The 25,599-nt window shown below is 46.7% G+C and overlaps 1 protein-coding gene across 1 annotated transcript in view; it reads right to left on the bottom strand.

Annotated features, from left to right (window-relative positions):
• The window catches only part of CUL3 (cullin 3), a 778,285-nt gene that overhangs the window by 656,416 nt on the left and 96,270 nt on the right, over positions 1-25,599 (bottom strand). Inside the window, exon 2 of the mRNA XM_086943903.1 lies at positions 18,861-19,058. Coding sequence (XP_086800029.1) covers positions 18,861-19,058 — 198 coding nt within the window. The remainder of the gene's footprint in view (positions 1-18,860; positions 19,059-25,599) is intronic.

Here is a 25,599-nt window from a genome sequence, read left to right as displayed (position 1 = left end):
ATAAGAAACCGCTTGGAGGGCATTGGTATAGCGAACCTTTTCGCCGCACGCTTCAACAAACTGGGAAATCCCCCAATATCCTCTGGTGGGGAATCTACCGGAGGAGGTGCTGGTGAGGCAGGTAAAGATATCCTGTAATCGGCCCATTCCGAGGCTCTATCATGAAGTTCGTCCTCTTCATCCGAAGAGACCGGTTCCTGGACAGGAACAGATTGTGGTGTATTCAGTACTGAAAGTATGAAAGGATCATTCAGTCACATTGGCAATGTCACCTGAGGAGGTGGAATTGTAATAGCCGGGAAGCGTTGCCGGTAGTCTTGTAACATACATTGTAGATCAGATAGCATTGCAGAGGGCATTGTGACCATTTCTTCATGATACTGCTGATATAATTTACCATCGATTCCCGAGCGCTTAGAGGCCTGTAGGTGATTGAGCGCGCTACAAATCAAAAATAACAATAACAATAATTGTTCAGATTGAGTAAAATAGGCTTGGCTATAGAATTGCGGATCATCTTCATCATCCAATTGACACTGGACGTGCAACTCTGACAGGCTAAATGCGTACCCAAAAGGGTCTTCCTCTTCTTCTAAATCTCCCTACACTAAAAAGATCAGTGGTTAAGAGAGGTGAAATTTTACTGGGTGAGGTGTGTTCTGGTGTAATTTCAGTTTCCAGTGTCTTTGTTGGTGAAGTGAGCTTCACAGACACAATACTGCGTCAACGACTTCTTTCCTTCCACTACCTTTAACTTAATTGTCGATTTTGTAGACGGCGATGACTTAGTCGACGGATGAGACTTAGTTGACAATTGTGACTGCACCTTCGTTGACGGTAGGGTTTCCGTCGACAGTGGCGTGCTCGACGAGAGAGATGTCCTCATCAAGCGTTACAGCCTCGTCGACTTCTCCGTCGAGTTTCCCCGCTAATGATGACGACAATGACCTAGTCGACTGTACTTTCTTCGACTATGACGGTGTTGTTGTTAGCTTCAATTTCAACGTTGACGACAGGTGCTTAGTCGACGATGGGTCCCCTTCCTTAGATGGTGTTAAAGGAATGGTCGACTAAATCAGACCATGTGTCGACCATATCAGGGACGTCGTCTACGATGAGATAGCCATAGAGCAAGTAGTCAATTTCGACTTGCCTGAAGTACAGCCTCTAGTCGCCGACAGAGTTGGAATGTGTTTCTTCACCAACTGAGAACTCGCCGACGGTTTGTCAGAAGCAGGTTTTTTAAAAGTTAGTTTAAGCTCCATAGGAGGTGTTTTGGGCTCAGAAACAGTCTTTGATGGCTGTACTTTTCTGTGATAACCTTTGCACTCAGAGGTGGCACATTTCCTGGAAGGCTCTTTATCGGATTGGGACTAATCTCTTACCCTCTTTACAGAAATGTTAGACATTTTTCAATCAGACACCGGTTTGGATCTGGTTTTCAATTTCTGGAGCCAGATAAGAAGTCGTCCTTCCGTGTATCTAAGGGTTTTCTTTGAAAAGGTGTAGCACATCTTGCAATCTGACTGATTATGAGATGGGTACAGACAATAACGGTAATCCTTGCAAGGGTCAACATAAATCTCTTATTCAAGCAAGTGGTACATTGTCTGAAGAGAGCTTTCTTAGCCTTATCACCCATAGTCCAGTCAGATTTGATGACCCACCAACAGATACACAGGAAGATGAAAATATGTTCATATAAATGTACTTTCCTATGGAAAGAAGTTAAAAATATTCTTGAGATGAGAAAGCCAAGCCGAGTTCAGTGGAGACTCCCTTAGCACAACGTGCAGTAGAAAATCTGAGGTACTGAGCTTCTCTCTGGAGGGTTCTAGAGGGTGATCGATGCGGATTGGTTGGGACATACCTTTAGTTCCTTTTTAATAATGACCATGATAGGTTAATAAACTAAGACCATAAGCCTTTCTAGTCTATACCGATCGGTGTACTAGGACTACTACTAAGTTTAATACTACTATTCCAAGTTTCCGGGGACTCCCATCATGACGACAGTGAATGATTCAAGCATGTTAATCTATGAAAGTTCCAATACTGGAGTAAATGTTGATTATTGCAGGAACTGAGTCTTCTAAACAGGAAGAGGTTCTTTTCACGGCCCGCATCTTTCGCAGGAAGTTAGAGACGAGGGACAAGAATGGATAATATCACTCCTTGATGCTCATTGGATGTTGGACTTTACCTTCATTGAGCTTAATTCTCCCTGGGTTTATGTGGGATAAATGTTAGTAAACAAAGAAAGAATAGCATAATCTTCGCCTCTGTGTTAAATTTAAACTTTCCGTTACATTAGCTAGGACATTTTTTTTATTCAGGGCTCACATTTTACATCAGATGCATTATCCATGTTTGAACCATAGAGCACCCCTAAATAGGTGAGGTCTTTTTAAAAAAAGAAATTAAATCCCTTGAAGCAAATATTCCTGGTACTAGAAAATGGGTTTGTCAAACCACGCACACACAGTGACATAAAAGAGATGGTCATTACAGCATTCAATGTTTGTTTATACAAATGCTTTTCTTCCAGTTGCTGGTTAGTCTCTAGTCCCATACACTCTGGTGTCTTATGATTATGGTCACCACCTCCAACATTGGCCTGGCTCCAGACAGGGGATACCCTACGATGATATTTTGTCACTTTGGATTTCCCACTCATCACAAGACTGCAGACCGCAAGCCTACAGTGTGACTGACAGTGCAGGGTCCAAGAACGCCATGCATAGTCCCTCAGTGTGACACAGAATGCTCCCAATCCCAGGGCAGCCCAGAATTTATGCAAATGAGCCATTGCTGTTATTCAGCAGTGGCTCGGTCTAAGGCTACACTGAGCTGCCAGTCAGAGTGCTGCACATTCACATGCCACCGACAGCCTCGTAAGTAGCAGTTGACACCAAACCCACAAAGCCTGTCCTACTCTCTATGACTAGCAGTACTCTTTTGGGTCAAGAAGCATCCCTGCTAATAAAGGCAAAAAAGATCTTGCGTCTCACTTAAATCAACAGTTTGTCCACTCATTCTTCAACCCCCCCCCCCCCCCCCCTCCCCCCCTCCACCTGAAGACATAGCACACCGGCTTTTTTTGGCAATACAATTAACTCAGAAAATTGGGCAACTGGTTAAAATGGCGATCTAAAATTAACAACTGAACAGAAAGAACAAAGCTCTATTGCTAACAATTCAAAACTGATGCAGCTGATCTCCCAAAGCTTACCTCATGGTGGGCAAGTAAAGAGTTTATCAAAACGATAACTGCAGACAAAAATGATAAGCATGGTTGCTGTTACAGTTTCGGATGAGTTTAAAAAAAAAAAAAGTCATACATATCCCCGGTTCCTTTGAAAAAGAATTGTTCGGGAAAATTATGCCTGAGCAAAGATTTTGGTAGGGCTTATGTAGCCAATGTTTGGCTCTATCAAACACACTTTCATCCAACAGGAATCACTGTGACTTCACTGCAAGGAATCATCAAATCTCCCTTGGCTGAATATAGAAAGAGCAGATTTCAGTTTACCACTTATATCTTCACTAACTACTACAGAAAGTAATATCACACACTCAAAATACTTTATGTGATAAAACCAAAGCACATCTCCATGTAGATATCAAACTAGAGAAGAAAATAGGTAATTCGAATTATATGTACTCCTATCACATCAAAAAGACAAACATGGACGGCAAAATTGTTTACTGGTGGCAACAGTCCTCCAATGCTGTAAACTTTCTGAAGGATTGGGCTCTTGTGAATCCCTGTGGCCTTAAGCAAACAAAACAGAATACATTTGGTTTTACCAATATGCAGATTTATAAATTCTTCAAAAATCAAAAGCAGCCATTATAGGGGGGCGTGGCCTGGAAGCCAAGATGCTGGAAGTGTGCTAGGCAAGCTCCGTCCAGCCTGAGCACTTATCCTTTAAATATCTTTCCCTCCGATCCGGTCTTGGTGGATCTGCACTGTGTCCAAGCTGGGGCGCAATCGGGGGCTGTGTGTTATCTCTGCTTAGACCTTGCGCTTCACTGTGGTGATCCGTAAAGGTACAAGCCATGGACGTGGCCCAGATGAGACGCCATTGCTGGAGGCCGCAGCGGGCGCGCTGTGCGAGACGCTCTGGGAGAGCTGGGAGAACGATTAGCCGGCGCTGTCTGATCTGCTGTGACGATTTCCAAGGTGAGGGGGTCGGGTGGTGGTGGCCGCCGCCTCGAGACATCGTGGCGCGAGGCTGCCCCCCCACTCTCCCCCCCTTCCCCTCCTTAGCTATGCAGTGATGGTGGCGGGGCTATCGGCGGCCTGAGTCGGGCCGCGGGGTGACACCCTTGGGGCTATCGGCGGAATTCTCGAACCACGGGGGTGCAGGTTGCGGAGCGCTAAGGACCATGACCAGGGCCATCTGTCAGTTCTCTACCAGAGTCTGGGCTTGCTGTTGGACGCCTGGAGGGCTGCTGACACTCGCAATCTCCGCCAGCATCACCGTGCCCCTGCATCAGCAGCCGCTTTGGATTGCGCAGGTGGGTGGCGCCTTGAGAGGACGGCTGCGGCAAGGAAAATGCTACTTACCAGTATGCATCTGTTCTTGGCATGTAGAGCTGCAGATCACTACACATACATTAGATCTCCACCTGGTGTTGGGCTCGGATGATTGCATGTTGTTGTCGTCTTGGAAGAAGTCTTTTGTAGTCACGAGATGGGTGACTCCTCCCTTGGACGATAGTGCGCATGGGCATCGGCTCCATCCTTAGATTGTTTTTCGCCATGATGGGAAATGATGGAATTAGTAGAAGTAAAGAAAAGATGTCCATGCGTGTGCATCTAAGTAAGATAGAAACTGGAACAGATACAAGTTCCGGGAAGGTGGGAGGGCGTGTAGTGATCTGCAGCTCTACATGCCAAGAACAGATGCATACTGGTAAGTAGCATTTTCCGTTTGAGGCCTATGAGCTGCAGATACTACACTATGCATCGATTGTGCAGTAGTGTCTCCCCTAGCGATGGTCACCTGTATCTGTTGCAGTTGTTTGAAAAAGAGTTTTAAGAACAGCTTGGCCTACTGCAGCTTGCTGCTTGACCTGCACATCAACACGGTAGTATTTAGTGAAGGTGTGTGTTGTAGACCATGTTGCTGCCTTGCATATGTCTTCTAAGGGGATGTTCCCTAAGAAAGCATGAAGGATCCTAGCTTGCGTGTGGAGTGCGCTCTAGGAGGAACTGTTAACGTACGTTTTGCTTTTTGATAGCAGACTTGTATACATTTTACAATCCACCTTGCAATTCCAACCTTAGAGATGGGGTTGCCTTTATGAGGTGGAGAGAAAGATACAAATAATTGTTTTGTCTTCCGAAAAGATTTAGTCCTATCTATATAGTAGAGAAGAGCTCGCTTAACATCTAGAGTGTGTAGAGCTCTTTCTGCTACAGAGTCTGGGTTTTGGAAAAACACTGGTAACTCTACAGATTGGTTTAAATGAAAAGGAGTAATTACTTTTGGAAGGAATTTAGGATTAGTTCTTAGAACAACTTTGGTCTGAAGAAGTTGTAAAAAAGGTTCTTGTATAGTGAAAGCTTGTATCTCACTTATTCTTCTAAGAGAGGTGCTAGCAATAAGGAAAGCTGTTTTCCATGTGAGGAATTGCAGTTCACATTTGTGTAGAGGTTCAAAAGGGGGGTACCATGAGCCTTGTAAGAACCACGTTAAGGTTCCACACTGGTGAAGGTGGTAACCTGGGTGGAATGATTCTTCTTAATCCTTCCATAAATGCTTTAATTGCAGGTACTCTAAAAAGAGACAGATGTTGTCTGTTCTGTAAGTATGCCGCAATTGCTGCAAGTTGCAGGCGTATGGATGAATATGCCAAGTTACACCTTTGTAAATGTAAAAGGTATCAAATTATATTTTGGATAGAAGCATCGAGGGGATCAATTTGATTATTAGTGCAGTAAATGGCAAATCGTTTCCATTTAGCAGCATAACAAGCTCTGATAGTAGGTCTCCTGGCCTCTTTAATGATGTTCATACAGTCTGGTGGTAGGTTAAGATAACCAAACTCTAAGACTTCAGGAGCCAGATCGCCAAATTCAGTTGATTTGGGTCTGGATGTCTGATGTCTCAATTGGTTCTTCGTGAGCAGGGATGGAGTCAGTCGTAGCTTTTGGTGTGGAACTAGAGATAGTTCTAGCAGTGTGGTGAACCACGGTTGGCGTGCCCATGTGGGAGCTATCAGGATCAGTTTTAGAGACCGTTGTCTGAGCTTGCGTACTACCAATGGTATTAGTGGTATGGGCGGAAAAGCATACGCAAATCTGCCTGACCAGTTCATCCATATCACATTGCCCTTGGACAGCGGGTGTGGAAACCTGGCGGCGAAGGTTGGGCATTTTGCGTTTTCGTGTGTGGCGAACAGATCTATGTCTGGATGACGCCACTGGTGAAAAGAATGGTTGAAGAACCTGCGGATGTAGTTCCCATTCGTGAATTTGTTGTGTCTGACGACTCAACAGATCTGCTATCTGATTGTGAACTCCTGGAAGGTGCTCTGCTAACAGATATATGTTTTGTGGAATGGCCCATCTCCAAATGCTCTGTGCGAGTTGGGACAGTTGTAGAGAGTGTGTCTCTCCCCCCCCCCCCTGTTTTTGTATGTAACACATGGCTGTCATGTTGTCCGTCCAGATCAAGACAGCTTTGTCCTGTACTTGTACTTGGAATGTTTTGAGTGCTAAGAATATTGCTAGCAGCTCTAGAGGATTGATATGGAACAATCATTGTTGACTGTTCCATTGTCCTTGAGTTGTATGGTGTAGGAGATGAGCTCCCCATCCTGTGAGGTATGGGTCTGCTGTAAGCACTAGCTGTGGAACAGGCTCGAGGAACGGCCGCCCCTTTGTCAAGTTTTGGGTGTTCCATCACTGCAGAGAGCGATGTGTGCGGCTGTCTACCAACACTAGGTCTGTTAGTTGCCCTTGTGCCTGGTTCCATTGCTGTGCTAGACATTCTTGTAATGGGCGCATCTGCAGTCTTGCATATGGAACTATGAAGATGCAAGATGCCATCTTGCCTATTAGTCTTGTGAACATTCTGGCTTGCAGAGATTGTTGCTGTTGAAAGATTGTGACTAAGGCTTGAATGCTCTGTATCCTTGCTGGACTGGGATACGCTAGAGCTGTAGACGTATTTATTGTAGCCCCTAGATACTGATGTATGTGAGAGGGTTGGAGGTGCGACTTGGTGTAGTTTATTGTGAACCCTAAGTCGTGCAATGTCTGAATTGTCTGATGTGTGTGTTGGACACACTGATTAAATGACTTGGCTTTTATGAGCCAGTCGTCTAGATAAGGGAAGACATGTATTTGTTGTCTCCTGAGGTGTGCTGCTACTACTGCTATGCACTTTGTGAATACTCGTGGTGCCGTTGTCACTCCAAATTGAAGGACTTTGTACTGATAATGTTGTCCTTCCAGTACAAACCTTAGATACTTTCTGTGAGCAGGATGTATAGGAATGTGGAAGTAGGCGTCCTTTAGGTCTAGTGTCGTAAGGAAATCACCTTGTTGCAGCAGTGGGAGCACTTGTTGTAAAGTGATCATATGAAAATGATCTTATTGTATGCAATGATTGAGGGGCCAGAGGTCGAGAATTGGTCATAGTGTCCCGTCCTTCTTGGGAATTAGAAAATACAGCAAGTAAACCCCTGTTCCTTGTTCTTGTAAAGGAACTATTTGTATTGCGTCCTTTTGTAGAAGTGACAGAACTTCTTGTTTGAGCAGAGTAAAGTGACATTGGATGCTGCTTGGGTGGTATGTGTGGAGGGGTTGCTGTAAGTTCCAGGCAGTAGCCATACTGGATAATCCGTCTTACCCACTTGTCTGTTTTGATGGAGTTCGAGATAGGCAGGAATTGCGTTAATCTGACCCCCACAGGAGTGGAATACTGTTGGGGGAACAGAGGGAAGTCACAGTTTTGTGGCAGAAGAGGTTCGATTACTGTTGTTACCCGGACCTCTTCCCTTGTTGTTATTCCCTCTATATCCTCCTCTAAAATACCCCTTGTTAGAGGATGTTTGTGTGTTGGATTTGAAGGCTGTTGTGCTGTCTGCACCGGTTTGTTTGGAGCCCCCTCTATAGAAGGAGTGACGAAAGGAACCTCTAATTTGTGTGGACTGTAAAGCTACCATAGATTTGGCAGTGTCTGTATCCTTCTTCATTTTTCCAGTGCTGTGTCCACCTCTGGCTCAAACAATTGGTTTGGATTGAATGGTTGATTTAAAAAAGTAGTTTTAACTTTTTGTTTCAATCCTGAAATGCGTAGCCACGCCTGTCTTCAAAGTACTACACTAGTATTTACAGCTCTAGATGCAGTATCTGCAACGTCTAGTGCGCACTTGATTGAGGCATTAGAAACGAGTTTCCCTTCTTGTATAAGATCATTAGCTTGTGCCTTATATTGGTCAGGTAGATGGTCTAGCAGTTCCTCTAGCTGGTCATAATGAGCCCTATCATATTGGGAAAGAAGGGCTTGTGTATTAGCTATACGCCATATGTTGGTAGCTTGTGCGGCTATTCTTTTGCCTGAGGCATCTATGCCCTTGGATTCTCTGTCAGGTGGAGGTGCATCACCGGATGTTTGCGAGTTTGCGCTCTTCCTAGCATTGGAGACCACTAGGGAATCTAATGGTAGTTGCCCTTTAATGTAGGCTGGATCTGCAGGTGCAGGCCTATATTTTTTCTCAATCCTAAGGTTTAAAATCCTAGTACGTACAGGGTCTTTAAAAATTTCTGGAGCATGTTTGATGACCCCTTTAATCAAAGGAAGAATTTGCACAGATCTCTGTGATTGTTCAAATGTATCTAATAGGAAATCTTCCTCTGCCTCGTCAAGAGTGCATAGTGACCCCCGTGGTAAATGGCAGCTCTGTTTAAAAGGTGCCCAAACCCCATGTTATCTTCTGGGGGAGAAGGCTTTGATGGGTATGATTGTGGGTTAGGAAGGTCTGGTATATCCTTTTAGTTTGGGTACTCCCAGCTTGTAGGGTATGGGAAAGGCTCATCTGGGTCAATCCCTCCTCCTAAACTATACTGATCATCATTTTGAGGTAAGTGTGGTGACAAAAGAGGAGAATGTGATGGCGAAATCTGTGATGAATTGTTAAGAGGAGCAGGAGATGAAGGAGAGGGAAGTATAGGTGAAGAAGGGTGCTTAGGGGCTGTGCCAGAGTCCTTCTTCTTGGCAGGAACCACAGGAGTGGATGTTTCATCTGCCTTCCTCATCTTATGTGGTGTGGTGGACACCTGACCTGTATTCGGGTTGATGTAGATTTTCTTTTGCAGAGGATCGGTCTGGAAAAGTTCTTCTGCTTGAGAAACCTTTGTCGGTGCTGATTTTTTCGGTACCGGGCGAGGTTGCTGGTTGTCTTTAGACTTAGGAGTTGTTACAGTGTCCTTTGGCGTAGTTTTGGACACCGAGGGAGTTGTTTTCGGTGTCGTAGGCTATTTCGAGGTCTTGGACGCGTCGGAATCAGGCCTTGTAGGTTTCGGCAACGAAGACATAGTCTTCAGAGTGGAATCTGGTCTCGTCGGCTTCGAGGCGTCAGGCGCTGGCTTCGTACCCTTGTCTTTAGAAGTCGACGATTTCGGAACCGAGACTTCTTTCGGTTTCGGTGCCGAGGGAGCTGGTGGGATCGGCACATGCAGCTTGCTTGGTACCGAGGTACCGGAAGGCTTAGTTACTTTCTTCGGAGCCGGGCTCGATGGCGGGGCCGTCAAAGTGGTTTTTCGGTCACGACTGGGCCCCGGAGGCGGAGTGTTGACCTTTGCCTTCGATCTGGGTGCTGTGTGTGGTGCAGGTGCAGTAGTACTCAAGCGCTGACCCGATGGTATAGAGTCATCTGAGTCGCCTGCCTCTGATACAATTTGGAGATCATCTGAATCCTCTTCGGGAACGAGCGGAACCTACTCGTCGAAGATATCCACCGGTTCCGGAGCTGATCTCTGCATTTCGTGTTAACGGGTCCTCCGATCTCTGATGGTTTTCTTGGATCGAAAGGACGGGCAGGCTGTACAGCTGGATTCGTCGTGTTCTGTCGATAAGCACAGGTTGCAGAGCTCGTGGTGGTCACTGCGTGGAAACTTTGCTCCACACCCGGGGCATCTCTTGAATGCCGTCCTTTCCATGAGGTGTAGGCCTCACGGCGTGGATAGGCCCAATGGCCCGCGTCGACGATCGGAATCGAGCTGATGGAATCGAAATGATGTTAGTCGGTATCGAAGTTAGTTTGAAGAGTTTTGAGAAGTGTTTTGCGCTTCGAAGTGCTTGAAAAGTCGATTTCTAACCGAAGCGGAAAACTTTCATCCGAACCCAGTGGCGGAAAAAAACAATCTAAGGATGTAGCCGATGCCCATGCGCACTATTGTCCAAGGGAGGAGTCGCCTATCTCGTGACTACAAAAGAATTCTTCCAAGACGACAACATGCAATCATCCAAGCCCAACACCAGGTGGCGATCTAATGCACATTGTAGTATCTGCAGCTCATATGCCTCGAACATTGGTGTTCTTGGCTGCAGCTCGGCGCCCTGTGGTGGCTGGGGCAAATACCTTGGAGGCTCGCCTGATTTTGGCCCTTGGGTCTGTCCTTGAATGACTGTCTCTACTGCAGAGGTTGCAGAGCGGCCCGCTGGAGTTCAGACGGCTCATCTGTCCTGTGAGTCGGCCAGTGCCCTTCTTAAGTAGAGGCCCTGTGCTCGGTGGCCTGATCGGATCGTGTGGGGTTTGTATTCGCGGCGCTGAGGCTCTCTATTGGAGAAGTGTGGCTCACTGGTTAGAGGAGGCAGACCCGGATGCTGACATCAGACCCGGGACCAGGGTTCAATTCCCGACGCGGCAGGGTCTTGAGCCCAAAATGTCCACGTACTCGGTAATTCTCGCTTCGGTGCCTACTCGAATCACAGGTTCACACTCTGCAACTCTGGGCAATAGGTTGCTTAATCTCCACTACGGCCCGCGGCGGGATGCCTGGCTTTCACCTTGGGGATACCCAGTAGGGGCTATCTCACAGGAAAAAACCAGGACAGGTTCCCAATGCAAAGCGCTTTGAGACCTGGCGGTGATATTGCGCTATATAAAAACCCATGCATCCATCCATCCACACACAGACGGTCTACATGTGCCTACGCAGGGGGGCCTGAGATTCACGGGAGCAGCAACTCATCGGACTGTTCCAGGGTGCACAGGTGTTGGACAGGCCCGGTGGACACATTTACACGAGACAAGACGGGTGGTGGCTCGGCCAAGCAGAGCACTCTTGATAAATACACAGGCCCTGGGGCCGTGTCGCCGACAGGGGGACAGGGAGTTGGTCCCGAGAAACCAGACAATGCTGCACTCATGGCTGCGATTACACAGTCTTGAGATGTCCTGGATGCTAAGATCGGAGCGGTGGGCTCGGATGTCATGCTCCTCTGTCACAACCTGCAGAATGCTGTGGCCTGCATCACAGAGACTGAAACGTGGATATCGGGGGTGGAGGACAAAGTTACCACTCTACAGAAGCACGTGGCCACCCTGGAGACGACCCAGCAGGGCTTGACGACACATGTGGAGGGCGCAGAACGCCGGGCCAGGCGCAACAACCTCCGCTTTGCTGGTTTTCCCAGAAGGTGGGGGGGGGGGGGGGGGGGGGGGGGGGGAGATGGGGGGGGGTTAAGACATGGAGCAGTTTCTTACTCGATGGCTAGAAGGTTGGCTTCCACCGGAATCTCTGTCCCGCTGCTTTGTGTAGAGCGCGCTCCCTGGCTCTCATGCAAACTCCACTACCTGGACAGAGGTCATTCAAGTTTTACTCAATAAACAATGTTTCTGAATAACATAAAGATACCTTCCACAAGAGCCCTGTGTGGTGCACAAGCCTGTGCCCAACACTAGCGACTAGACTATCTATGTATTTTCCTTTCTTTTCCTTTCAGGCATTTTTGAGGTTTTAGCGATAAAAGGCAATTCATGTTTTTGTCCTGATGATGGTCCCCATAAGTGTTCGAAGTCGAAGTGAGACAGGCTAGTAGGCGTTCTATGTCAAGGCTAATTGTGCATATAGCGTATGTGCATTCTGAATCTCGACAATGGGCGTAGTCGGTTTCAAGTCCGCGAGCGAAGTGGGTTTAGTGATTGCTAGTGCCTAATGCGATAGTGCACACTCAAGGCGGCGGAAGGGTGTGAAAATAGGTTGATTAACGTGCCTATATCGCGACTGGTCGTAGAGTCAAGGAACTCAGTAAGCTTACCGAGGTGACATAAGAATAGTATCTAGTCGTCTGGAAGAGCGAATTTGCCCGGACCAGCAAACCTATATGGGGAAATAATCTATAAGTTACCAAGGGGTTAACCAATGAATGCTACCTGGGCTGCCGGACCCAAGGCATGCATTAAATCTTACCCAATGAGAATGTGGGTTGCCGCGTTACTCAATCGTAACCGGGCGACGCCAGGGTAAGCCTGTGGAAACAAAGGGGGATTTAGGAACCTTAGTTTAGGTGTTCCGATCAAGGAATAATACCTTAAATTGCTTGCTTACTCACCGATATAGACGGTCTTGGAATTCTTCACTGGCGTGCTTGTGCGATCAAACCAGGAAGTTTAAAAAGGGGGCGGGTGTGCGGTGATTGGTCAAGACAAGTGAGGCTTGAGACAAACATAAACGAGGGGTGCAAGTTGTGGCGGCCATTTTGAGTGAGTCGTATTTACAGTGATGTTGCATGCAAGGTGACAATTTACTACAGCATTCAACAATGCATTTCACGAAGTGTAATTTTTAAAAACAGTACATTTCCAAGAGTATATTTTTAAGAAAGAAAGGGGATGCTTGGCGCTTTTCCCAGAGTCTCTGATGCATCACTTTGGTGGAATCAGGTTAGAGCAGTCCAAGTTCAGACTGTGTCTTCAGAATCCATTTCAATTCTTCTCTGTTAAACATACGGTTTAGGTCGCCTCCTCTGGGTGGTATGATGATTTGTGTAATCACAGTCCATCGGATCTCGTTCTCAGTATGCCCCTTGTCCAAAAAATGTTCAACCAAGGGAGAGTTCAATGTTTTGCATCTAATGCGGCTGCGATGTTGGGATATTCGCAGCTTGATTTTCTGTTTTGTCTGGCCAACATATATAAGATTGCACGGACAAAAGATTGCATAAATGAGGTTACAACTGTTGCAATTGGTAAAGGTGCGCAGTTCGTTTTTTACATTGGGCTGGCTCTACTGAGGACTTCCCAGGGCTATTGCACTGGTTGAATAACAATGGCAATGGACTGTGATTACACAAATCATCATACCACCCAGAGGAGGCGAACTAAACCGTATGCTTAACAGAGAAGAATTGAAATGGATTCTGAAGACAGACAGTCTGAACTCTGGTCTGAACTTGCAGGATGAATGGACTGCTCTAACCTGATTCCACCAAAGTGATGCATCAGAGACTCTGGGAAAAGCGCCAAGCATCCTCTTTCTTTCTTAAAAATATACTCTTGGAAATGTACTGTTTTTAAAAATTACACTTTGTGAAATGCATTGTTGAATGCTGTAGTAAATTGTCACCTTGCATGCAACATCACTGTAAATACGACTCACTCAAAATGGCCGCCACAACTTGCACCCCTGGTTTATGTTTATGTCTCAAGCCTCACTTGTCTTGACCAATCACCGCACACCCGCCCCCTTTTTAAACTTCCTGGTTTGATCGCACAAGCACGCCAGTGAAGAATTCCAAGACCGTCCATATCGGTGAGTAAGCAAGCAATTTAAGGTATTATTCCTTGATCGGAACACCGAAACGAAGGTTCCTAAATCCCCCTTTGTTTCCACAGGCTTACCCTGGCGTCGCCCGGTTACGATTGAGTAACGCGGCAACCCACATTCAAATTGGGTAAGATTTAATGCATGCCTTGGGTCCGGCAGCCCAGGTAGCATTCATTGGTTAACCCCTTGGTAACTTATAGATTATTTCCCCATATAGGTTTGCTGGTCCGGGCAACTTCGCTCTTCCAGACGACTAGATACTATTCTTATGTCACCTTGGTAAGCTTACTGAGTTCCTTGATTCTACGACCAGTGGCGATATAGGCACGTTAATCAACCTATTTTCACGCCCTTCCGCCGCCTTGAGTGCGCACTATCGCATTAGGCACTAGCAATCACTAAACCCACTTCGCTCGCGGACTTGAAACCGACTACGCCCATTGTCGAGATTCAGAATGCACATACGCTATATGCACAATTAGCCTTGACATAGAACGCCTACTAGCCTGTCTCACTTCGACTTCGAACACTTGATTCCTTACTCCACCGCGTTAATTCCATCTCTTCACTGGCCTCTCGTGGAAACCCTGCAACACCTTCACAACGGTAACGGTTGAATGCACAGAGAGTCACTTTTTTAGATATAATTAGTGCTCTGTTCTTAAAGTATGTATTTTCCTTTCTTTTCCTGTCAGGCATTTTTGAGGTTTAGCGATAAAAGGCAATTTATGCTTTTGTCCTGATGATGGTCCCCATAACTGTTTAGGGGGACCGAAACGCCGTCGACTTGCTTAAGCACCTTCTACACATTTTTGATTGCTAAACTGATGTAATGGTGCTGTTTGACATTTTCTGTGTAACTAACATTTGAACAGAACAACGCTTGTTTGCCTTAAAAACCTGTCTAACTTTCCATCAACTTTAAACACCTCGCTAGTGTTGGGCACAGGCTTGTGCACCACACAGGGCTCTTGTGGAAGGTATCTTCATGTTATTCAGAAACATTGTTTATTGAGTAAAACTTGAATGACCTCTGTCCGGCTGGACAGGTCATTCTAAATATAGATTTGATTCCGTCTATATTTATTGGTTCTAAATTTGAATATGTACGGGACCACTGTTTGAATGAATATGTTCCCCGAGGTCCCCTGCTGACTGAATTGGGGCCCCTTGTTGTTTTCAATATAACTCCACTACCTGGGGCTTGTCTGAGGCCAGTCATCGCAAACTTGTTGAACTATCATGATCATGACATCATCCTTAAACAGGCTAGGGCCAAGGAACATCTGCTTTTTGAAAATGCATGTAGATTGATTTTTCTTGATTATACAAAGCTAGTTAAACAGCGGAGGCAGTCCTTCTTGGCGGCTAAATCACGTCTCAGAGATCTTAAGCTTCCATACGATCTGCTATATCCAGCCCGGCTGCGGTGGTATATAGGTTCCGGACCCATTTCTTCGACATGCCGGAAGAGGTGTTTTAATGGACGGAGGAGAGGGTACGGCTGCGCCCCCACTCACCACCTGCAAAGGACTCTGACTCTTCCTCTAGTGAGGCTGCTCGCAAGCATTCTCAACTGAAACCAAAAGATCGCCGGCTGTCCAGATCCCATCGCCGGCCCGCTCCTGCAGTGTGACCTCCAGGGCCTCCCAGCAGATTCCTTCAGGCTCCTAATCAAAGGGGGAGCCGGCAGTCCCTGATAACTCAGATACTGTTGTATGGATCCGTAAGGTTCCTGTGAAGGCCGGCTCAGCTGTTGGGCTTCCAGTAGACCGGTTGCCTGCCGATTTTGGGCTGTACATTGGGGATCCATTGGCTGAGGTGCGCCAGGACTCCCAGTTGGGGTCTGCGGGTGACACTCACTGCAACAGATGCTTAGTATAGGGTGGGAGGGTTCGTTGGAATGTTTTGGTTACTGTGTTTTTGTTATCAAGTCGCACCCCATTGCTCCACTATTGGGCCACTAGGCTTGGGCCACTAGGCTTGGGCCACTAGGCTTGGGCCACACACTTTTCAGCAACCCACCATTCTATCAGGATCCTACATGGCTGGATCACCTGACGCGGCCCGGGGTTCCTCTGAGGCTCTCAGGGTGGTGAGCTGGAATGTCAGGGGAGCCCTGGATAAAATCAAGCAGGGACTATTCTCCAATATGCTAAGAGGGTCCATGCAGATATACTCAAGTTTCAGGAAACACATCTTATGGGCGTGAAGGCCCTCTGCTTTCAGTGGTATGGCTACACACAAGTGTTTCATTCTGGATTTGTGCTGGGGTCACGGGGTGGCGATTTAAATTCACCTCAATGTCCCATATATACCTGCTAAGACATGGGGTGACACCCAGGGGCGGTACTTGTTTCTGCAAGGTATGATCAGGGAAGAGCCAGTAGTATTGGGATGTGTGTATGTCCCCCCTCCTCTTTCCTGGACACTACTGGAGCGACTCATGGCAATATGGGTGGATATACCGGATGGTCTGTCTGTAATAGGGGGAGACTGGAATGATGTCTTAGACGTAGCCTTGGATCACTGGCGGCCAGGAGAGGGTGCTGTGACTGGTCCAGTCACCAAACTTTCCTCCTTAATATCAGCACTTGACTGAGTAGACCCCTGGCGCCGGTTGCACAAACAGGCCCAGGGCTACACATTTCGCTCTGCGGTTTATAGTTCCTTCTCCCGCCTGGATTGTCTGTTCGTTCTCCGGGCGGCTGCGGCTCAGGTAGTGGAGGCAGATATTCTCCCACTAGGTCTTTCCGACCACTCACCGGTGTATCTTACGCTACAAATGGGCTGGGTGAAGCGGCCCTTCCGTTGGAGTCGCTTGACGTGAAATCTCCAGAAGGCGGACTACAGGGAGTGCCTAGAGGGTGCGCTAGATCAATACTGGAAGCTTAATATGGGGTCGGTTTCGGGGGTAGAACCTATATGGAAAGCAATGAAGCCCACCATGTGGGGAGTGGAAATCTCCTATTGCGCGGCGGCTCGTAGGACTCGGAGGGAGGCTCTGCTTAAAGCGGAGACAAATATTGGTAAAGTTGAGCATCGTAGTCGATGGGGGGATAAATCCAGTAAGATGCTTCATAGGCTTTGTCAGGGGTTTTTTAATTCTCAGTCCCTCCCCGGGATAGTTGGCCCGAATGGAGGGAGCCTCTCACGGACTCCCTGAATATCGCGGAAAGCTTTTCTACGTATTCCGCAGCGCTGTACACCCCCAAAGAATGCCTTCATGAGGATGTGATAGTGCACGAGGCAGGAGGTCATCTAGGAATCAGCATATCTGATAAGGTGAGCGCAGAGCTGGATCAATTAGGAGCAGCCCTGGGAGAACTGAACTCTGGTAAGTCACCGGGGCCCAATGGGTTCCCCTGTGAGTTTTTAAAGAAATTCTTGCAGCTAGAACCTCACTACATCAGGGTTGTAGAAGAGTCTCGTGGGATTTGAGACATGCAGAAGTGGTGGAGTTACATTAACCGGGCAGACTCCCGGACCAACATGCTTCATATCGCCTATCTCTTCCTGCTCTATACAGATCTTACTGCGTCGGTACGGGTAGCTGGCTCTACTTCCTCCACTTTTTCTCTTGGGCGGGGCACCCGGCAGGGCTGCTCATTGTCCCCGTATTTATTTGGTGCGTATGGATGCACAGGTGACAGGCTTTGAATGGGCACACAGATTATGAGATCGTATTGCATTATATGCCGATGTGTTATTTTTCCTTACAAATATAGATCGGACAGGCCCGCGGCTGCTCCGCATAATGCAGATCTTTGGGAAGTCATCTGGTCTTTATCTCAATCCCAGCAAATCTACGTAATGGCTTTTGGGGAATACGTCGCGCACGGGCGATTGGGCGGCATCGGTTTGGGTGGTTACGGACGGTATGAGGTACCTTGATGTGTTCCTATCGTACTCCTGCACGGTGACCTGGGAGCAGGTTCTTGCACCTGTGTGGGAAGATTTGAAGTTGTGGTTGCGTATGCCACTGTCTATTTATGGCAGATCGGCCATTTTTAAGATGGTTGCACTTCCTCGCCTACTGTACCAGTTGCAGAACTATCCCTACCCGACCCCCCCTAGATGGTTTAGACAGGTTAATTCAGTCTTAGGGCAATTCTTATGGGCAGTCAGGTTGTCAAAAGACATGTCAGCAGAAGAAAGCACCTACTAAATCCTGGAACCTGAAGTGAGGATCAATCAGTCCAAATCGTTGAGTGCGAGTAAGAGACAAAGGAGTGAGTGACCGCGATGATACCTTCGTTTGCTTATACGATCAAAAACACATATGGGCAATCATATTATACTATTAATTTGTGCTCTTCTTACCCTTTGTTAATACCCCATAAAACCTTTTGATACGCAAGCAGAAGTTGTAAAAGATGCACTTGCTTGTGTAATATTACCCACCGAACCATTTTAAAACGAACAAAACATTTTTCTTTCTGAGATTATTCAATATCATGCAAACTAATGACTTATCTCTAATGCAGGATTGAGGGAACTGGAATAATATACTCATCTACATCAGTTACAACACACATCAAATAAAGACTCTAAGCATTCCTTTTTACTTGACTGATTAACACTAAACTTCTAGTGATGGTCTTCAAACAAAAAAGGAGACTTTTACAATTTCTTTTTTTTTTTAAAAGATCTCAATTACTGAAACTCCATATTCAAGGTGGCCTTGGATTAATAGTAACCAACAGACAAACTATATATGCAGGCTAAGGTTTAGGAAAAGCCTAACCAAGTTCTTTGTTAGCATGTACTAAAAGAACTTCCTTCCAGCGAATGTTCCACAGAGGGACGTACAGCTAATAGTACGTTACCAGTTGTAAGTGGACACTTTTGCTAGAGCTTTAGAAATGCAACAAATTTTCAACCCAATAAAATAAAATATTAAAAACTGCATGTCCACACGGACTATCAAAATACAGAAAAGCTGCTCAGTGGTGATTTATTTTTCCACATTTTGTGACGTAAATGATGTGAACATGCACAGGATTTTAGTGGGACGTGGACATCAATCTAATTTCAAAGATCCAGTTGTAAAATGTTGCAAAGAAACCTTGTTTATAAGATGCTCCGTTACAACTTCTCGGAGTCCAGTGTACAGTTTTTCTCCATGTTTGTGCAACACCATTGTATAGGCATTTCTATAAAGTTCTTCAAAGCTCAAGCCACTATTGTTCTTGCGTTGTATTTCCTGAATTGCATTCTTCAGAAGGTCCCAGATGCTGTTGACATATTTCTCATCCATAGTCATCTGAAAAATTAAAGAAAGAAAAAAGGTCACCACTAACTTCACAGGTCTGGTTTAAGAGTCTCTCATTCGCTAATCATGTACCCAATTAAACAATGTAGCATTCTCATTCATCACTTCTATTAGTAAGTATAAACAAGAAGTGTGACCAAGAACACTTGAAGGAAGCTTTCAAACAATTACTGCACTCTAACACTACCAGAAAGGCTACCATGATAAACTAGCATGACAATTTATTCAACAGTAAATAATTTTTTGAAACAATGTTAACAATAAATTGTCGGAGAAAACTTGCCCAAGTCACAAGTCAAAGAAAGACCCATTGATACACAAATTGAGGCAAAATAATTGGTCTTAAGTTTAATTCTTTATTATACAAGTCCACTGGGCTAACAGACCCCTTAACTCCAGTACTGGTTGATTTGTATTGCAGTACTCTAACACAAACTTGAAAAAAACATCCGACTTTCTAAGCTAAACCATTAAGACGTGTTACAACTGACATTTCTTGCTCAAAAGGAGTGATTTCTTTGCAAACGTCAGCGATACAGTCCAGGGATAGATTTATGCACCAATAAATGACAGACACCTCATCAAACTTGTAGCATTAGCTTTACAATTATTTGTGTTTGGCATAAATCATATCTAGTTACCTGAAAGCAAGCTTGGTCATCCTGAAAACTAAAAGTGCAGCAGGAAAAGTTAGTGATTCGTGCCCGTCTGGATTTGCAACGCTAACAGTGAAGGAAAAGGAGAGGCACTGTTCCTCGCTGGACAGAGGACGATTTTAGTGGTAGTAAGGCCCTGTGGCCCTAGACATGCAAATGTCAATCTCCTGAAGACAACCACTGCACTTAACTGCACCTCTTCCGAATCTACTATTCAACAAACCTCACCTTACTTCAACAAGCAAAGGCAATTTGTCTTGCTTTTTAATGGGAGTGCAAAGCTATTGGCTTAGGTAAAGCTGGTTTGCGAAGCAGTTTTAAAACATATTTAAAAATACTCCAGAAAAGAAACATTTAAGGTAGCTTGAAACTGTTTAGTGAATTGATTATTCAATCCTTACTACAAATGGCAGATCTTATTTTTCAAATACGTTTCACACTGGAAACTCTGAACAGTATATAAAAAGAATAAGGAAGTGTCAGAATTTAAACAAAAAAGTTGTCGAATGCCTAATTTAATAACGACAGGACTCTGAACTGAAAGAAATGTACCAGCCATTTGAAAGTCTGCAGCTGTCTAGGGGGCAATTTTGCAGCAGCCCACCCCTCCTCCAGCACCGTAAATGATGCATTGTGTGCCAATACCGGACTGCATTAAGATGAATAAATGATGAATAGACGAGGTGTAGCATAAGTAGGATGCTTTATTCATCAGATAGTAAATATCAAGGGGGGACCCCACCAGGAGCAGCTCACTTGCTCCTCAGCCCGACTAACTCAATCCTCACACACAAGCATTCCAACACTCCACTCACACGCGCACCAACATTCCACTAACATTCATACTACTTATGGCTGAGCAGCAAGAACTAGACCACTACACGGACCTTTCACGCAACATCTCAAACAAGTAGGTAAAACAAAACTTACCTGATGAGTTTGTGCTCAAAAATATATCTGCTAAATTTTCTTTGGATGGGGTGGGGAGCAACAAAGAGTGAGGGGAGTGAGGATGTGAGTGGAGAAGTAGCACAAGGGAGAGAGAGTAACAAAACGGGGGGAGACGCTGCAGAAGCTGCAAACGCACGGAGCCTAAACACACGGAGCCTTACCTCGGAAGACAGCGCCTGTGCCTGGAGACCGAGCAGGTGACCAGAGACCCTCATACACGCCGAGTTCCCGCCACCAGTCGCGCCGCCGCATTGGGACTACGTTTCCCATCGGGCTCAGCGGCGGCGCGTTCCCCGACGCTGCAGAAGCGACGGGAGGGGCTCTAGAAAGGCAACAGCCCTCGGTGGAGCGGGTGGGAGACGCTGCAGAAGCTGCAAACGCACGGAGCCTAAACACACGGAGCCTTACCTCGGAAGACAGCGCCTGTGCCTGGAGACCGAGCAGGTGACCAGAGACCCTCATACACGCCGAGTTCCCGCCACCAGTCGCGCCGCCGCATTGGGACTACGTTTCCCATCGGGCTCAGCGGCGGCGCGTTCCCCGACGCTGCAGAAGCGACGGGAGGGGCTCTAGAAAGGCAACAGCCCTCGGTGGAGCGGGTGAGAGACGCTGCAGAAGCTGCAAACGCACGGAGCCTAAACACACGGAGCCTTACCTCGGAAGACAGCGCCTGTGCCTGGAGACCGAGCAGGTGACCAGAGACCCTCATACACGCCGAGTTCCCGCCACCAGTCGCGCCGCCGCATTGGGACTACGTTTCCCATCGGGCTCAGCGGCGGCGCGTTCCCCGATGCTGCAGAAGCGACGGGAGGGGCTCTAGAAAGGCAACAGCCCTCAGCGTCGCGGGACGCGAGCGGGACGCCTGGGGCTAAGCCCGGGCAAAGGGCGGGCCCTCTGAGGCCCTCCGAGGCGCGACAAGGCCAGGCTAGGCCACCCCCCTGAAGACGACCACGTGGGCTTGAGGTACGGCTGTTTGGTTCCTTACTTTGGGAGAAAATTTCGGCCAATAACACAGGTGCTAGTCAATTCCCTCTAGTCGGTCAACTTATACAGCATTACCCGCCAAGACCAGCAAGTCATCCGGCCATAGTTTAGCCGACAGCGTGAGTTTATGACCCTACAAACATTAATCTAAAATATGGGCAAAAAATTGGTTCCCCAACCTGCCGAGGCTGTGAATACCCTTGATTCATATCTAGTGCAAGTGGTAACCAGCATCAACAGCAAGAGAAGGCAATCTCTGGGCCTAAGCCAATCACCAGTGCTGCTTGCACAGCAATGTCCGATTCCCTGATAGGAAACGCACAGTCAATTGCTGTAGATTCTGGCCCTAACTCTCCGATCAATCACATTGAAGCCACTGAAAACTCGACTTCTGCCAAGGACAGCGCTGATCTTATAGATTTAGCTGACGACGCCTCCACCGAGACAAGCATCCAGACAGACGTCATAGATGAGGCCCCTCAGCTCCAGTCTCCCCCTAATCGCGCTGTTAGAGCATGTAGGAAAATAGCAGCCAAGAGAGGGGGGAAACAACAGGGGAGGAAGAAGCCAGCCACCCCACCCTCCAGAAGGACGGGTAACTTCACAGACCATGAGTTAGATCTCGAGTCTAGGCGCATATCTGATGATGATCTCTTCAACAGGATCCAAGAAATGATGGATATCAAGATCAAAACTATTATAAAGCCCCTGATCGGGAAAGTGGACAAATTGACCGCCGAAGTTAAGAAATTGGGAGGGGTTCATGGTAACTTGGCTAAGGAACTAGAGAACCTTTCAACCCTCGTCGCAGATCTAATATCTACGGATGAGGACGCTCCCTCTACTGATAGTAGTGCGCAGCCCATTCAATCAGACTTGCCACACCCACCCCCATCCTTAACATCAATAGCCCCGAATCAGAGTGCGGCAACTGGGGGCCCTCACGTCACCACCACTGACGCAACAGCGGCACGTAATCAAGAGGCCAGCCCGGTCCAGTTTATAGCGGAAGCCTTACCGCTAGTCTTGGTATTGGCCAACGTTCCTGTCTTGTCACAAGATAAAACAGAGTCCAACCAGGATCTCAAGGACAAAGCCCTACATTGGCTTTCTAACAACATTTACATGGCGCAAGAAGGGTTTGATAAATTGGCAGGTGATATAGTTTCGACCAGGAGGGTACCTTGGATTGGCAACAAGCCGAAAAAGTTCCAGGGAGACTGCGTCATTATAAACTTCACTAACGCAGATGTTCTCCCCGAAATCCTGACCAATCTCTTTCCGCCTCAACAGCGTAATGGATCCATAGTCCCGTTAACACTCAGATTTTTTAACAACGAGACCCAATCTGCTACTTTAGCCACTACTAATAGGCCAACAAAGTATAGGAACAATAGCAGCTGGGGAGGGGCAATGGGCTCCCGATTCACTAGTGATCGGTTTCTGCCTGCATCGCAGCAATTGCCAGGAAGAACCAATTACCCATATGAGCGGATCATCCCCCCGGCTCTCCCGCACGTGCTCGGACTTAACGGGTGGATGAACGGCGAACCCGGTTACGAATACAGTGCACGGGGTATCAGGCCAACACGGTGGCAGAGAATGGATCCGGCCATGGGCCACCCAATCACCCCACATCACCAGTGGAATCAAGCTCATGCTGTTCAGACCCACCCAGCCACTCCTTCTGCTTGGGGCTTCACCACAGGCAATAGGTTTGGCCCCTTATCGGACCTCAACACCTGTGATTGACTTGCATCAAGATCTAACCCAAACAATTCTGGACCAATTAACTCGAACCCACGCAAAGAGGGCCAAAACACCGACGATCTCCAAAGCTCTTACAAGCCTAATGCAGTCATAGAGCCACATATACCCATCACTCGTGGTCAGCAAACACTTTCATTTGGGTCAGACGCTGCTCCTGATACGGGCACTATCAGCGGGATGACACAGCATTGCTGTCATGTGAATTCTACTAGGGCCACATTAGCACAAGTTCCTGAGGAAGGCGACTGAGAGTGGCAGTGAACCTACGACTATTAGGGAGTCATGTAGGATTTTAAGCTGGAATGTGGCAGGCCTAAGCACCAAACGCCAGGACCCAGTATGGTGCAGATTTATTTCAAAGTACCACATCATCGCGCTGCAAGAAACATGGGACACTTCCAGCAATATCTGGTGGGATGGGTACACCAGTTTTGCAACTTCTGCTGTCCCTAGTAGAATGGGTAGAGCCAAAGGCGGCCTGGTGCTCTTATTCTCCGTGGATCTAAAAGGAAGTTATAGACAGATCAGGTCTGAATCTGATAACATATTGATCGTTGAAAGGACTATCAATAAAACTAGTAGGACCTTATATGTCAACTTCTATAATTCAAGTAACTGTGCTTATAATGGCCGAAATATCGCTAATTTAGATAGCATTTTAAATTCAGTCCTACAGAATATCTCTTTTGTATTTGAGTTAGTTTTACTAGGTGATTTTAACATTCATTTATGTAATTCAACCTGTAAGGGAAGAGTAGCATGTGATGATGAGGACGCTGCCTTGGTTGCGCCCCACTTCGAACATACCACAGAGGGACAGGAGCTTGAAGACCTACTGGCTAATTATAACCTTTATGAACCCAATTTTGGTGCTAGAACGCCAACTTTTAACGGCAGTCAGTATGGTTCTGTGATAGACTATATTTTCGTTTCTCTTGGTATTCTATCTTTTATCACGGCATACAGGACGGTGGCAACCCACTTCAGTGACCACAACCCAGTGCTTCTTGAAGTGGCGTGGGGCAGCAAGATGGGTACAGCACCATCAATCGTAAACTCACCCTCCTCTTTGAGGACTACAGATCAAGATAGAAGAATAAAATGGGCAAAGGTGATCCCGGAAAACTTTTACAAAAAATGCTTCCCTAAGATTAAAATGCAGACTGAGTTGTGTCAGAATCCCGATACTCAAGGGAGCCTATTGGTTTCAGCCTACGAGGAAATATGTGCACAGGTTTCGAAAGATCTTATAGCTAAACCTCTTTCGGGAACTCAAGTTCACAAGCGATGGTTCGACGCTGCATGTTCGAAGGCCCACAGAGATCTGTTGGCGGCTCTTAAAATTGTTCCAAGACCAAAAGAGGAAATTGCGAGGCTAAGGAAAATCTATAAGTCAGCAGTAAAGAGCCGCAAAGACTCCATTAAGCGCGAAACATGGGAGGAACTCCTCTCAGCGTCGGTGCTTAAGGACAGCAGAAGATTCTGGGAAATCATCAAGCACCCTCTTTTTTCGGAAGACGATAATCTACCAATGGACTGTGTGATCACTGAGGAAAAATGGCTATCCTTTTTTAAAAATGTGTATGGGGGCAACGCAGCCGTAGAGGACATTAATAGTCGTTTACCTTCTAATGGGAATGTTAACCCCATTGTTTTTAACCCCCAAGAAGTAGAAAAGGCGCTTATGGAAACCACCAAACATAAGGCTCCGGGCCCGGACGGAGTCCCGGCTGACTTTTTTATGTTCTCTCCTAAAATGTGGTCGAGAGTGTTGTCTAACGTGTTTAATGCAGTAAACTCCAACGCAGCACCCGCCTCATGGGCTAATTCTATTATCGTTCCCATTTATAAAAACAAAGGCCAGAGGGACGACCCAGCATTTTATAGGCCCATATCTCTGTTGGACTCCACTGTAAAAATTTTGGGGAAAGTTCTTTTAGTAAGATTGAGGGAGAACGTTGGGGGATGTGGCGGGCTGTGCGATCTACAATATGGCTTTAGAGAGAGTAAAGGCACGATCGAGCAATGCATTAATTTGTATTTACTCATCTCTAAGTATACAATGGCTAAGGAGGGCTCAGTTTTTCTGGCCTTCATGGACCTTTCGTCGGCCTTCGACCTCGTCAATAGGTCCAAATTATGGTCGATTTTGTTAGATATGGGAATTGACG

Source organism: Lissotriton vulgaris, chromosome 11 (genome assembly GCF_964263255.1).
Source record: "Lissotriton vulgaris chromosome 11, aLisVul1.2, whole genome shotgun sequence".
Lineage (NCBI taxonomy): Eukaryota > Metazoa > Chordata > Amphibia > Caudata > Salamandridae > Lissotriton > Lissotriton vulgaris.
This window is presented reverse-complemented; position numbering and strand designations above follow the sequence as displayed.